Source organism: Calidris pugnax, unplaced genomic scaffold, assembly GCF_001431845.1.
Source record: "Calidris pugnax isolate Ruff unplaced genomic scaffold, ASM143184v1 scaffold44, whole genome shotgun sequence".
NCBI classification, from domain to species: Eukaryota; Metazoa; Chordata; class Aves; order Charadriiformes; family Scolopacidae; genus Calidris; species Calidris pugnax.
The window spans coordinates 9,192,693-9,208,096 of record NW_015094506.1 but is presented as its reverse complement, the minus strand read 5'-3'; the positions used below and the strand labels follow the sequence as shown (position 1 = coordinate 9,208,096).

General features: G+C 36.4%; 1 protein-coding gene across 1 annotated transcript; it reads left to right on the top strand.

Moving 5' to 3' along the window:
* Window positions 1-4,767: 4,767 nt before the first annotated feature.
* On the top strand, window positions 4,768-14,779 carry LOC106900974. The gene is made up of 6 exons (XM_014963296.1): window positions 4,768-4,854; window positions 4,976-5,119; window positions 12,062-12,404; window positions 13,347-13,476; window positions 13,799-13,886; window positions 14,080-14,779. The coding sequence occupies exons 1-5, from the start codon at window positions 4,768-4,770 to the stop codon at window positions 13,842-13,844; spliced, it is 750 nt and encodes a 249-aa protein (XP_014818782.1). The 3' UTR covers window positions 13,845-13,886; window positions 14,080-14,779.
* Window positions 14,780-15,404: the final 625 nt, after the last annotated feature.

Sequence of the window (15,404 nt, the reverse complement as noted above, 5' to 3'; positions counted from 1 at the left end):
GGTGTTAGATATCAGACAGAAGGTGGCCTTCACAGGTGATGTGCTCCCATTCCTCAGAAAGATAATGTTCTGGAAGAAGCTTTGCTCAGTCTTCCAGCTGCAGTGCCACTGCAATCATGCAATACTTCCAAGGATTGGAATACTGTGGGAACACATGTTAAAATGCTTATGGGAATGTCATATAAATGTCACTTACTGAAAGCAATTAATCAATTCCTTTTACATGTGCTGGAAAGGAGCACGGTAAAAGAGAAATTCAGCCCATCATGGACAACACAACTAAGACATACTATTTTAACAAACTAGAGAACTCATCCAAGTCTTCTCCCCTGTCATGGTGTACAGTTTTGGTGGTGGTTTTTTATCTAGCATGCACATTAAAAAGGAACAGAAACAAAACAAAAAAATGCAAACCCTCAAGGTCAGTCAGTCCAAATAATAAGAGGAAATACAAATGCATTTTTATACATAAACAGAAAAGGAGCGGGCAAGCTCTTTCTCATTATGCCAAATAGCAGTCTGGCTATGATTTAATGCATTTGAAATTAAGTCTGTCTCTTCAGCTGTACATTTTTTACTAGGTCTGCAGAACAGACTGGCAGACAGTGTGAGCAGATGCTTCTGGTTGGATCAGGCATAGGAGATGAAGGATAAGTTTCTTTATGCTGGCTTTTTAGTCTGGTAACATCCTTTGAATTTCTGTGCAGGACAACAGCAGCAGCGAGCTTTAGGTGTTTTCCAGATGAGGTGTTGGACCAAATGAGTCTACTGGTGTATCATCATAGGGAGTCTGTAAAGGCAGCTTCTCTTTAAAGATCTCTGCTACTGCATAGGTAAAGAAAAATTATGACTCCATAGGACTTTAATCTCTTTCTCTTTCTTTCCATCTCTTCATGGCCCCTTAAAAAAATGTCAGACCCAACAGCTGGTCCTTTTTGGATTAATAGTATGTGAAATCAACAGCTTATTTCATAAATAACCCAAAGAAAAGGAGATTGTGATTTTTATTTTTTTTTTCTTCAGTTACAGAAGTAGTAACCAACTTTCGCCTCCTGCTGTTTTATGTGTATGGGTTTTCCTGGATAGTTCTAGTGGAAAGATGTTCATCATCCTGAAGAGTATGGAAAACATATCTTGCAGCCAGCCATTACGAACCGGCATCCATCTTACTACAATATATACCAATGAATAAGGGCCTCCAGAATAACATGAGATACAGTCTAATCAAAAACACGTTTGGGATCATGCTGAGTATCGTTGACTGAAAATATTGGAGGTATGATTTATTATTGTTGATGTGTATGGCTCAATAGCTTAAATTTTTGCTTTAAAACAGAAAATAATCTACAGTCTCTGAAAAGTGATTATGCTTATTTAAAAATCAAAATAAATTGCATTTGGTGGAAAGGAGCAAGGAGTTAAAGAAAAAACAAAAGAAAAATGCCCTGCTTGATAGTTATTGATATGCATGATTTTTCTTTGTTCCCCTTTTTTGTTTCTTTTTTTTTTTTCCTTTCTACTTAGAAGCTTTGTTATCTGGATCTTTAGTTCTTCCTGCTTCTTTCATATCTTAGCTGCTCTTTCAGCAAAAGTTTATGGCCTGAAAGCCAATTGCCTTTTTCTTCTTTAATTATGGAAGCTGAAGGCCACTTTGTCTGCCCTGAGTGCTTAATTGAAGGAGGACCGTGCATGCTTTTTTGTTCCTGCCTAGCTTGCCAAGAGTATGGTGCGCTGCATAGAAGGGACAACAGCTTCTTTGGTGATTTCTTTTTAACTGGCATCCTGGAGCAAGGGGGGAGCCAACAAGGAGATTATAGTACTCTGTCCCTTATTTAGGCAGAATTGTGATGGCCTAATCTAGATTAAGTGTATGTGAAATGTCCTTCAGTTTTCCTTTTACATTGGCAAATGATATGTAAAGTATTTTTTTGGTTGTTTTTAAAGCAGGGCATTTAACATCTCCTGCATCTCCTTTTCTTTTCCTTACAAAAAGAGGATAGGGTTTTTATTCACAAAGAAATGCTCTACTTTCTACCCTTTTGTCACTAAGTAGTATTTTGAATTTATTTTGAAAGAAATGAATGTATGGTCACTGCGAGCTGGTTGATAGGCCTTTTATATGCCATCCCTATGAATCAGCCAGAATGTGACTTTGAACAATAATTATTTCTGTTCAAGTTCTAGTGTTTATTTGCCCTTGTTTAATGTATTTGCTGAATTTGATATCTGAGTCATTGTTTTATAAAAGGTATGTCTTTAAATAAAATCACTAAATACACTGATAAGATTTCTAAGCAGAGAAATGTATTTGTATTGCTCCTATAGTATTTATGCTAAAATGACAATCAGACACTCCAGTTCCACCCTAAGATACTTGCTAAAATCGTAGTGGCATCGAGCTTGGCTCTGAATTTTCAGACCATGCATATCTTGTGAATGAGTCATGAAGGGTGAACTATCATATATCAAAGCTTAATTATTGCATAAGTTTATCCTTCAACCATTCTCCTCTGATCTTCTCATACCAAAAGTCAGATATTTCTTGTTGTGATGCATTTTATTTTCCCAGGAACAAATCCAGTGATGCCAAAGGAAGCTGTAGTTGCACTTTAGTGGCAGAATATAAAAAGGAATGTGATAATTAAGTTTTGTTATGAATATTGGTTATAAATTATGTTGTCTCATGTAAGCACTTGGGGCTTCTGTTGTCTTTTTCTTCCTACTGCATCATTTTTTCACAATATTGGAAGCTTGGCCGCGTGCAGAGATTTTCTTATCTAAGGATACCAGCTGTTTACTGGAGGTTGAAACTAGTTGTTCCTTTCTCAATCAATGTCTGTCACAAGGAGACAAAAATGTGTATATGACTTACATGATTTGTTTTCATAATGACGAATGTAGTTCCGTTAGGAAATTGATTATAAAAATAGAAACCAGGCTTTGAAAAGCAATTTGAAGATACGGTGTAGATCTGTTATGATCACTTTAAGGCTAATGAGTATACTTCACTTACGTAGTTAATCTTTTCAGTGTCTAGCAACAATGTTAATGTGGGAAGCCAATGTTGAGAGTAGGATGCACACTTTGCTGATATGCACTCAAATTATATGCTAACTATTTAATGCATTATTTCCATGGAATGAGTACATAGAATGCAAATGTAATATAAAGCTGAGGCATTAATCTTCTTCAGAATATACAAGTATCAGCACAGAAGTGCAGTAATCTCATTTAGGCTTTTTTTCGAGTAATGTTGAGAGAAGATTTTGAATCATTACTGGTTTAGAGACATAAGCAACAGTTTGAGTCAGGCTCTGTCAGACTCGGAAAAAATGAACCACGTTTCAAATTATAGCCTTGAAATATCACAAAGTGTAGGTTAGAAGAGATCTTCCTTGTATTGAGGGAATACTGTCTTAGTATGACCCAGACAGGGACTGAGCACCGTGTCATGCTGTTCCTTCCCTCCTTCCAGTGGTCAGTGTTGCTCCCTGTTACTCTGTATTGACTCTGACCAAAATAAGGGATCAATCCTCTGTGGAGTTATGGAAGATCCCTCTGCCTCCTGATATCAGCAAACTACCTGATGTTTATTTTACAAACTCTATGAACTTTGCCTAGGCAGGCCAGTTATTTCAAATTCTCTTAAAGCTTTGATTATGTTTTCAGTACCCTGCTGCTGTCTTTCATAGTGCTTCCACCAAACGAGGCAACAGAGCAGGTGTCAGTTAAAAAAATGTATATGAGAAAATTAAAATGATCTTGGTCTTAAATTATGTTAATTTGCCTTTTAGCATGCTAGAATTGTAAACTTTCAAGTTTTCTTCATTCAGTACGGCCTTTATACAAGATCATCTGTGGTTATTTTGCTCTCCTGACAAATGTAAGAGGGAGGCAAGAGACACAATGACAGCAGCCCTAAGGAGGTGGCAAGTAAATTTTAGCATGCTTCCTTCCTGTGATTTGATTTAATCAAAACCAGTATGTAAATACGTATGCTTTTGCTTTGAGCTTTATTAGTCCATGCAAAACGTTGCCATTTCATCACTTTACTTTGCCTGACATATTTAGTAAATAAGACAACAACTCAATAAATTTAAGTCATAGTAAATGAGGTTTTCCATATCTTTAGCAGAAGAAAGCATAGATTATTAAAAGATATAATTTTCTTTAGGAAAAAAACCCAGACTACACCTTCTTGATTCTAAATCCTAAGCGCGTGTGAATAAATTGAAAGAAATACCACTTTACCTTAGCTGAGAAAACCAACAGAATGTCAATAGATTCTTTGCAGGTTAAGTCTCTTTCATTTTAAGAAGACTCCAAGGCTTTGTCTAGTCTTCACACTTCTCAGGTAGTGCAATCCCAACTTTCAAGGCACTATTTTGAGATGCTTGGATACTGTGCAACCTGGACTTGTAAGACCTGAGATACCTTGTGTATTTGAGGGATATTTGTTTATTTCCAATTCTAGTAGTCCTGTTTTGCCAGGCTGAGTATAAGATTGCTTTGGGAGATGGGGGTGGCTGAAAGCAGAGTTAGAGATGATTGCTGATGTTTTCTGAAACTCTAGTTCTTGCAATTTTTCTGCAAAATGATGCCTCCAAAACATGTTGGAGAATTTAGCTAATCTTACTATGTTTAGCTTTGCATGCAAGTGGAGATCTGGTTATGTATAAAAGAACTTAAACAGAGTTGTCATACTAACATTTAAATCTTTTCTTTCCAGCACAGCACCACTGTGGGTGTGTTACATAAATTGCCACAATGGAGTGTTTTTCAGATTCTTCAGCTGAGAGGCCATCTGTCATTGAAAGTGGCACATTCACCTGCTCATCACTTCTGCAGCAGTCTGTGTGCTAGACAGGGTACATCCAGATGAAGTTAACAACAGGAGCAGCTCTTCATACAGCTGAGTTTGGAAAGACTTAGTAATCAAGTCACTCCTTCAGATGGGAGCAAACACCGCAAATAGATCGCTCTTTCTATCCAAGAGAACAGCAAGTGCTTTCCGCTTTGCTTCAGAAAAGAGCAAACTAGTTCCCTGAGGGATGTTTTTCTACTCAGTAGAATCCAGCATTGCCTCCGTGGGCACTTGTCTACCATTCCTGACCTGCAGGTAATCACAGAACCCTAATAATAAAATTGTCCTCGAGCTCTCAGATAGATCTAGACAGGATTCAGCATTTTCATAATTATAAAGACTTTTTTTTATGTCTCCCCAGTTCCCTTCCACTTTGTATTTCCTTGAACTTGAGGAAGTGGAAGTAGGCCAGGTCATGCTGTTTACCACTTCTAATACTATTTCTCCGGAGTGTTTTTTTTGGCCTGAGAATATGTTCATATTTCTGTATTTGTCTAACTTTTCCTTGTTCCATGTTTAATGCAGACTGTTTAAGTTGTTGAAGGAGAAACTTGACAGTGTGGATGTGTGCTGACAATTTGCTCAAAGAATTCCAACTATGGGTCAGAGATTTTTCTCTTTAATCAGTGACAATATACATAACCTTTCTGTCTACTCAAAATGTTCTTGTCTGTAAAATGAGGTTTTACTTGCCTGCCTCACAGGCATGTTGAAGCTTAATTAGTAGGTAATAAATGCTGAGTATTATTTTAAAAGATCTGTTGCATTCTAAAATGACCAAGTTTGGATCTTAATTCGCAGCTTTATGGGGTAAGGTTCAGTATTGGTTACCTTAGATTTTCCCGAAGCCTCTCCTGAATTTAATAAGGGATTTAACAGAGTACTTCTTGAAAACACTTATGATTCATCCTAATAAAAAGCTAACTTGTACTTGCATAAAACTAGTAGAGCTCTGCACATAATCAATCAGAGTTTTCTTGAATGATATAGTCTTTGAAATGCAAATGTTGTACAGGTCTTCCCCTTCTGAAGAATACATGCTTGTTATTGTGTTAACATATGTAAAATATTTTTTTCAGATATTTTCTTAAATTATTTTCTTCAGGCTCCAGTATAAATCACACTCATTGGGCATTCTTTCAACATTTCATATGTAAAAACAAATACGCAGTAAAAATGTATTCAGTTTTTCTAGGATGAGAGCACAAAGAGTAAAATGTTAGGTTTTGGAGTGCCTGGCTTTGTGCCACATCATTTTTAATCTGATTGGTATCAATCATAAAAGACTAGGTCCAAGATCCCTTTTTCAGCATTCCTTGAAACATGACCATTGCAGTTCTTTGTTTTCTCTTCTTGTTTGAGACCTGCTTTTTTTTTTTTTAAATTAAGAGATATTACTGAAAAATTTCATCACTAGAATTATAAGATGCAGCATAGAAACAAGGAATAATATGTGTTCTGCAAAGTTTAGAGGACTCCAGAAGGAGCTTGACACCAGAAACTGCAGATAATTTATCTATGTTTACTGTAAAGTTAGCCATGTCTCTGTGATTTTCCTTTTTCTCTAAATACTGTTCTTGTACTTCTTCTTGAGGCCACTTCTTGCTATTATGGTATGTAATTAAAATGAACCTTACTTCAGTCAGGGATTCCAAGCAAGTTCCTATCATGGAGTCTTCCAATCTAAAGGTTGCCTAAAGCTCCAAGGTGCAGTTGAAAGAGTCATTCTTTTGCTGCAATATAAGCTTCTTTGGTAGTGTTAAAAGTCATCTCTGTAGGACACAGGACCATGTCAAGATTCTGGGATTCTCCCAGGAGCTAAGAATCATCATAAATCTCGTTTTAATCCCTGCTTTCATTGGTACGGATGTTTTTGACCTTGCCTGTGTAAATACACTGCAATATATAGAAAACAAAATAATAAAACCCAGATCTCTTCATCTTAATACTTCAGACATTCTTCTCAGCCATGAAAAAGGGCAGAGGACCAGACAATGTGATAGGCATGGGTTGTATTGCTGGATGCCCTTTTAGAAAATGCTCAGTTGTTATTGAGGCAAGGGTTTAATGTGTGTATACTTGCTGTTACGCCAAAATGGATTATTGTTGTTTTTATTGCATGCATTGTAGTAACTACAGATAGTTGCATTCACAGCTGTGGTAGATGCATGTACAGAAGTAGTCATGCATAAGCACACTCTCATGTAATGTGCAAATAGATATGGCTTAAAAAGAAATTACCTCTTGATGATTAGATAAGGGAGACTTATTGTGCTCTATAACTACCTGAAGGGCAGGTGTAGAGAGGTGGGGGTCGGTCTCGTCTCCCAAGTCTCAGGAGAAAGGACAAGGGGAAATGGCCTCAAGTTGCACCAGGGGAGGTTTAGATTGGATATTAGGAAAAAATTCTTCACAGAAAGGGTTATCCAGCATTGGAATGGGCTGCCTAGGGAAGTGGTTGAGGCACCATCCCTGGAGTCATTCAAAAGATGGGTTGACATGAGCCTCAGGAATATGGTTTAGTGATTTTTTTATTGTTTATTTCTTATTTATTTTTTTGTCAGAGTTAGGTTGATGGTTGGACTAGATGATCTTTAAGGTCCCTTCCAACTTAGACGATTCTATGGTTCTATGATTAGTTGTTGATTTCCAATGATGAGAAGGTACCCTTGTGCCCTGGTGCAGTCGTTAGGCTCTCCAGTAGTGGAATTTGGGTTAGTTGTTTTTTAGCAAAATTTTGGAATGTCTGAAAATGGGCTTTTTATAATGAATGGATAAAACATGTGTGAGCATTTTCTGTGTAGTACAGTTATGTCTTTCCATCTATCTAATGGGAAAAAATCTGTGTGCAAATTTTCAACTGAACTGGCATAGACAATTAGTTATGCCTTTGATTCAGAGCTGGCACTCTTCTAGATGCATCTGATGCTTTCATTCGTTAAGGAAGATTTCCAGCGAACAGCTTTATATCTGCATATTTTAGCAAGTTGAGACATCACTGAAAACAAAGCAGCGAAGAACTGTGTTCTCTAATGCTGGCCCAAGTAAAGTGAGGGTTTAGCTTCAGGCCCCAATGACTATTCTGGCACCTCAGATAGCACTTCCTGTACTTTGGTAATTCCTTTTATTGTTAGGAAGAAACTGACTTCTAAGATTCCACTTACTGTACAAGAGAAACATCTTTGTGATCTTAAAGATAGTCTAAAAGGCTGCCTTTTTTTCCCAAATACATATTTCAAGATCTCAGTGGAGAGCTTTGGTTGTTCTATCTCAGGAAGTGACTGATACCTTAGATAGGGAATTCCTGATGCTACGTAAGTCACTGGCTTTGACACTGGCTGGCAGTAAATAAACTACTGACTAGAGCTGGTGGGTCAATAAGTCAGAAGTTCATTTGGACATGAGGAAATGGAATGAAGATGTATCAGAGTAAGTTCAGATTAGACATTAGGAAAAAGTTCTTCACTGACAGGGTGATCGGTCACTGGAAGAAGCTCCCCAGGCAGGTGGTCACAGCACTAAGCCTGTTGGAGTTTCAGGAGCATCTGAATGATCATTTTAGTCATATTGGTTTAGTTTAGGTAGTCCTGAGAGCAGGGAGTCAGACTTGATGATCCTTATAGGTCCCTCCAGCAACAGATATTCTACAATTTAAGGCTGCAGAGTTTTTGGTGGATTGAACTAGGACTGCAAATTTTAAAACATTTTGTAGCTCATGTCTCATGGTAAGTTGCAGATTTTCAGTCTGTGAATAAATGCACTTGGTGTAGAGGAGAATCTTGGGAAATCTAAGGAAGTAGCATTTTTTTTTCCCCAGAAGGAAAAATTAAGAAAACATAAGGTGAGTGAAACAAAGGATGTGTCTTTTCTCTTTTAAAGGGGAATATGGTTCCTCACTATGTGTCCAGGAATGACACTGGAACAGTACTTTTCATTTCTTTTGTGGGGTAGTTTGTAGGGTGATATGGGGAAACCAATCATTTTGTAGTTTGTTTCTTTGGCTACCTAGTCTGTTCCCCCTGCCCCTTCCTCCTAAGTCTGGAGGATGAGGAGAAGTCTCACTGCTGAAGAAGAGTTGAGGAAGGAGAATTGTCTTTTAATTTTTTTTTTTTAAACATATTTTAATGGATAACCATGAGATCTGAAAGTATTAGCTTCTTCTGCCTAAGCTAAAAGACTAACAGTGTCTGCGTGAGGTCTACCTGCAGAGTGAGGTCTGTGGGAGGTAAGAACTGTCACACTCTGAGCTTGACCTATTTTTCTTATTTGATGAAGAGAACGAGTGAATGTCCTGGGCACCCATCAGCTGCATGACTGAAGAATCGTTTATACTAGAATAGATTTAGCTAAAAAGCATATAGCAACAAATATTTACTTCCTTTAGTTAGCACATTCCTGCCGTATTTAAGAGTTTTCTCCAAGGAGAATATGCAGAGCCATGTGTAAAGGAGCATGAAACTCTTTTTTAACTTAGATTGTTAGTCAGCTCTTCATTTCAAATGCCCTGTTTAGTCCCTAATGGTTAAAAAAATATTTGGTTTGTGTTTTCCTTCTGTAAAAATAATTTCCTGAGGGTTCCCTGGCTCAGAGAAAGACAGTGGATAAATTCAACAGTTTTATACAATCCCCAGAAAGTCAGTTGCCTTGTGAATTTTGCAGGAAGTGTTTGAACATCTTATATATGTAAAGTTTGGAAAGAAAGTCCTGTGAGAACACGATTTAGTGTTTCTAGGTAGGATGAAACTGGCTTCAATGATTTTTGTATTGTAAAAGACAGATTTCTCATCCTTACTCTTCTAGGACAAAACCTTTTCATATTTTTTTATTGATGAGTTATTTTTAAACAACAACAATGTTTTCCCCTTGTTGCATAGAAATTGATTCAGGTTTATGTTGAGGTATATGTACATGCAGGCTTTTAAAATAACTATAATGTTTAAAAAAGGGAAACTTGGGGTTCTAATCACTAATGTTTAGCATGGGTTATAAAATAAAAATCTGCACAATAAAAAATGGCAACAAAAATCTGCACAAAGGCAATATTTATCATCATAAGTTTAATGACATTGATTACTTGCATACAGTTCTTAATTGGCTCATTAAAGGACCCTTGAGATGGCTGTGGTGGAAAACAGGTACAAAGAGTAGGTCCTTATTCTGTCAGGTTTGCTACAAATGGGTTTGTTGGCTGCTTACCCTAGGGGTAACAGGACCCTTCGGGAGCTCGGCTACCCCCACCTCTTGTCCCAGGGCAGCATCGGTTGTACCTGCCAGGACCACCTGTGGAGTATGTCAGAAATCAACGTGATCTTAATAACTGTCACCTTTTTATTTTAAATCTCTATTGGTATTCAATTTACATATTTAGTCCTTGACTTACACCATACTGCAAACTCTTTTCTCCAATAAACTTTATTGACAGTCAGTATTAACATACTTTATGCTCACAGTTACTGCCTGTTTAGTGGATGTGAATGCCTAATGACTTATTTTAATATCGCAACAGCAAAACCCAATTGTATAATTCCCCTCATAACCAGATGACAATAAAATAGGGAGTTTGATAGTTTCCATAGATAATCTGTTTGTAAATAAATCATTAATTTTCAAAAATGCATCCAAAAGAAAGTTGTCTAATTTTATTTTTTTTTCCTAAATTAAAATATCTGTTTGACGGTACTGTGTTCTGTAGGATTTTAAAATATTTGTCCCTGTGAATTTTGCATTAACTCTGCCAACTTTGTGTGAAAATAAGGAATCTCATTATTTTTATAGTCACCTGGAAAATTTCCAGCTCTAAGAGGTTTTTTTTTTTTTTGTAATATATTTATCACTACATGAGAGGAATTCAGGATTTTGAATAAGTTAGACTTTCTCTGACTTAGAAGAATAGAAGCTCTCATGAGACTGGAGCAACTGGCTGGGGTTAACCATGCACCCACTTTCTATTAAGCTGGTTGAAAGAGGGGTAGTGAAATACTGTGCTTGCATTCTACAGTCTAAAGAGTACATTTTTAAAGGCATGATAACTGAATTAAAAAGTGTTTACTTAGCTGAGTTCTGTTTTGTTCAGGAGTTGACGGTCTCATTTGTTTAGCAAGGGGTTAAATAGAAACTAATCCCTTAGGCTTACTTTGAAAGGTGGTTATCTTTCCAGCAAGAGAGAGCATTGTTTGCTTTGCCAGAAACAGTGTAATTGTTCCTTAAACCATTATGTTCTCTAAAAGAATAAACTTACTAGAAAGAGGAGAAATATCATTGGCAGAAGTGTTGTCTTTAAAAGATTCAAAAAATTAATGGAAATGCTTTAATTTATATTTAATGAGCACAGGCATTTTGCATGATGTAAGCTGTATTTAAAGCTTTTTGTGAAGAGATTATTTTATGTGTGACGAGTGATAGAAGTATCATAGGTTATAGGAAACAGAGCAGCAGTGTGGTTGGCTCAAGTTAATTACATTTATTCAGATGAAATACTATTCTACTGTACTCTTCAGGACAAGCAGAAAAAATACTGAAACATTTTTTAGCCAGCATTTATCTATTTCAATTATTTTTGACAGTGTGTGTTGCATGTGTGCTTTAGCTACAGTGCCTTTATATCGACAGTTGGTAGCACAAGCCTTTTAAAGCACAAAGGGTAGCAGTACTTCAGCCAATCTGTGATAAAAGGGAAAAAATGAAATCACTATGGAAACTGCAGGAAGAATCTAAAAGCTTTCTTTATAAAGTAAACGTCTGATGTTTGTGACTGCGGGGGCAAAAAATTCATAAATCTGTACGATGCTATCATTTCTGATTTGTTATCGCAGCAAATGCCAAGTCTAAGCAGTCTGACCTTAGCCTTATTAAGTGCTTTCTTTTCAGATACAGTTATTATTCGACAATAGAGAGACTGCAGTGCTGCAAGGGGGAAAACTAATATATTTAAAGTGTGTGTGTGTGTGCGCGCGCGTCTCTGTGTGCCTGTGTGTGTATATATATATAACTATCCATCTTTTTTTCCCCGTGAAGCTTATGGAGTTGGGAACGTTGCATGTGGGAACTCAGGGACTACTATTCTGAGCACAATTGAGAAAACTATGTTTCGTCCCATTGCATGCGCCTGTCTTTGATCTCAAATTGAAAATCTCTGAGCCTGTTCCTCCAATCCAAAAGCAAATAAATACTGAGAGAAAGAAACCTCTCTCCTCTCAGCACATAGGGCCTCCACGACTGAAAAATGAAGATGACTGTAAGAGCTCTGATGAACCTGTTTGGACAACAGACAGCAACAAATACCTGTCTCGGTGGAGGAGTTTAAGAGCACTGCAGAGATTCTCAGACAGTACAGAATATCTTGGCTCGCACAGGCCACTCTCTTTATCTCAAAACAATACCAGCCAAGCTCCTCTGTACCTACAACTGAAGAGCTGCAGGAACAGGAGGACAGTAGCTAACACAGCTTTTAAATTGAATCTCCTTGTCTTATTAAAAAAAGAAAAAGAAAGAAAAAGAAAAAAAGAAAAAGACATGCATTCTAAGCAAGATGAGGTATCTGGTAAGTATTTTTATTGCATTTGCTTGCTTTAGCTTGAACATTATTTTTAGTTATATGTATCTGCTATAAACAGGATTAGGGCTTGAATGAGTGTGAGTTTTTTGTAAAGTTGTTTAATTATGTAAAAATTTAATGCCTGTTTTTGCATTTCCAACGTTGATAGCTTTTAGATTTCTTCATTTTGTTGCTGTTGCTGTAATTTGTAATTAGCGTGTAAGCTTTGCAAGTTTGATGTTTGAAGATGTTCAAAGGAGCACTGTTGTTCCTAGGTCCTTTGAATATAAATGTGCCCAGTGGTAATACATACTATTGTATATTATATATATATGTATATATACACACAGTAACACGCTTTAGGATTTAATTTGTTTTAGTGTGGCAGTTTTAAAATATACTGATAGTGACCCAAGCCAGGCAAGTACTTTCCAACTAAGTGTTTCAAGCTCTCAAAATAGTGTGGATGTTTTAACTCATATTGAATAAGTTTATATATGAAGATTTAATCTATGACAGATGACAGCATGAAATTATTTGGCTATAAATGTGAGAGGCCAGAAGAATTCTTGATTATATTCAGATTTCATGGTACACTGGTGAATGCTACTATAGTGTGTTCTTACGTTATTAAAAGATTTCAGGTGAACAGTAGCAAAAAAGAGACAGTACAATTCTTGCAAAAGCAGGTCAGTCTTTCAGTAATAAATATAAATCCTAAAAAAGATATAGTTTGACATATTGACTTCATTTCAGCTTTTTATACATATAATGAAAACCAATTATCTGTGGAGAAAATTTGACTTTGTGGAATGGAATTAAATTGCTTTTTAAAGGCTTCCTTAAACAGCACTAGCTGGAGGGAAGTCCAATAACATTTTTAGCTCTGAATTGTAATGACTTTGCTACATTAATAAATCATGTTGTATTCTGACTTTTTATCAAAAGATTCCAAGGAAGAAAACTATGCACGGCAGGTTGAAGCTACAGGGGCAGTCCTGACTGGTTTTTCTCCATCCAGCTACTTTACTTACGGCCCTTTGAAACCAGCAGTTCCTGTGGATCAGGACTTAAAGTGGTAGGTCCAAATCCATCTCGGCTGATGAAAACAATTGATAAATATAAATTCCTGCTAACAAGCAAATTTTCAAACTGGAATATCTGTAATGTAATCTGGCTACTTAAACCACTGTTCTTAAGGAACCAAGGGGAAAAATTCTATTCGTGGTCATTGCATTTTGGGGTGTATTGTTTTGGGGGTTAGGGGTGGTTTTAGGGGTTTTTTGGGGTTGTTTTATGTTCTTTGGGTTTGTTTTTTTAAAACTAGAATAAATAGAAAAAGATATTTCCTTATCTCTTGTCTTGGTATGGAACTGCGTATACAACATTGATTTTAAAAGTAAACTTTTCAAAAAGAGATGGTTTAATTTACTCAACAACGTGTGAATATGCCCTGTTGCTGTAACTCAGATGCTACCAGTTAGCTAGGTAAGTGTTTCGTCTCGGTGTTGAATGGAGGGAGGTTTTGTAAAGTATGTATTTGGGATTCAGAGTCTGAAGCCTTACAAAAAGAAAAGCATTTATTTGAACAGGGGTTTGGTCTCCTGATGTTAGTTCTAAAGTAATTGGGGGAGGAAAAAAAACCAACATATTGTCAACTTCTACTCATTTTTCCCAACAGATCATGTATCAAAAGTGTAATCTGCAAGAGCAACATGAACTGGTGAAATGTACCTCTGATGCTGGTTTCCTATGTTATTTTGTAGAATTTTTGTAATTATCTTGCTGAGTCGTAATCCCTGACATTTGCTTTCACAAAGCATCTAGTGGAGAATGCAATACCCTAATTATGTTTCTGTGAAAGAGTTGAGGGGAAAAAAAAGTTGCGCTCTTTAGCACAGCATTTTAAAGAAAAGCTGTTTCATGAATAGTATATATATCAAATTTTGCGAAGGCTAGGGATACTTTACCAACTGTAGTTCCTGGTTGTTTTATATCACAGTATATCAACATAGTTGAACATATGTTAATCGTAAGTTCTTTTCTAAACTGCGTGCTGTACTTGCCTACATCCTAAGCAAAATAGGCACTGGCTCCAGCCTAAATATTTTTCTATATTTATGTTTGCTATCTTATGTTTTTAAGTATTTTCTGAGATGGATAAGTATTTTCTGAGATAGTTACCACATTTTAAATAAATATCTTTTGTTTAAAAAAAAATCCGTGCTTTCTCATATGACGTTTTACAGTAGCTTTTATATTAAAGAAATGAAGATCAAGAATAACAGTGAGTTTGAATTGCAGCTTATAAAGATCTCCTCATGTTCTATTCTTTTATATAGGGAACTAGACGCAAACAATGTGAAGTTGTAAAACTGATTTTTGATCACAGGGAGAGCTCACTCTTTATAGATGGGTTTGTCTACAAACTGAGGCAAAAGGTTAATTGAGGTTACATAGTTGAATACATTATGTCCATTTTACCTCTGTAACACAGTTAGTTACTGAAACACTGGGCTTTTATTATATATGCTATGAATAATTTCTGAATACAAAAGTATTTACTAAAGAATCATTAAAATGGAATCTCCAAAGGAAAATGGATACATGATACCGGTATGTGGCTTTGTTCACCAAAGTGGGGCTACGTGGTTTAGCTGAAAGAAATGACTCCAGCAGTCTGTTCTCAAGCAAATTTCTCAGACGCACGGTTGTTATACATGGCTTTCTTTATGCTCTCCTTTTGGGAAATCAATTCAAACTGTTCAAATATCCTACGGTATGTGAGACTAGTTATCCAATGTTGTGCCCATAATGCCTGCTTTTATTAGATGAGTTACAATTTGAAAAGAAAAAAAAGGTAAAAAAGCCTTTCTTTTCCTCCCCCTTAGCTGCCCTCTTTTACTTCCCCCTCTGTGATTGTGTGGTTTTTGTTGTTTCAAAAAAAACCAAAAAACAACAAAAAAGCCCCAACAGTAGTGCAAATCAGTATAAACAAACATCACC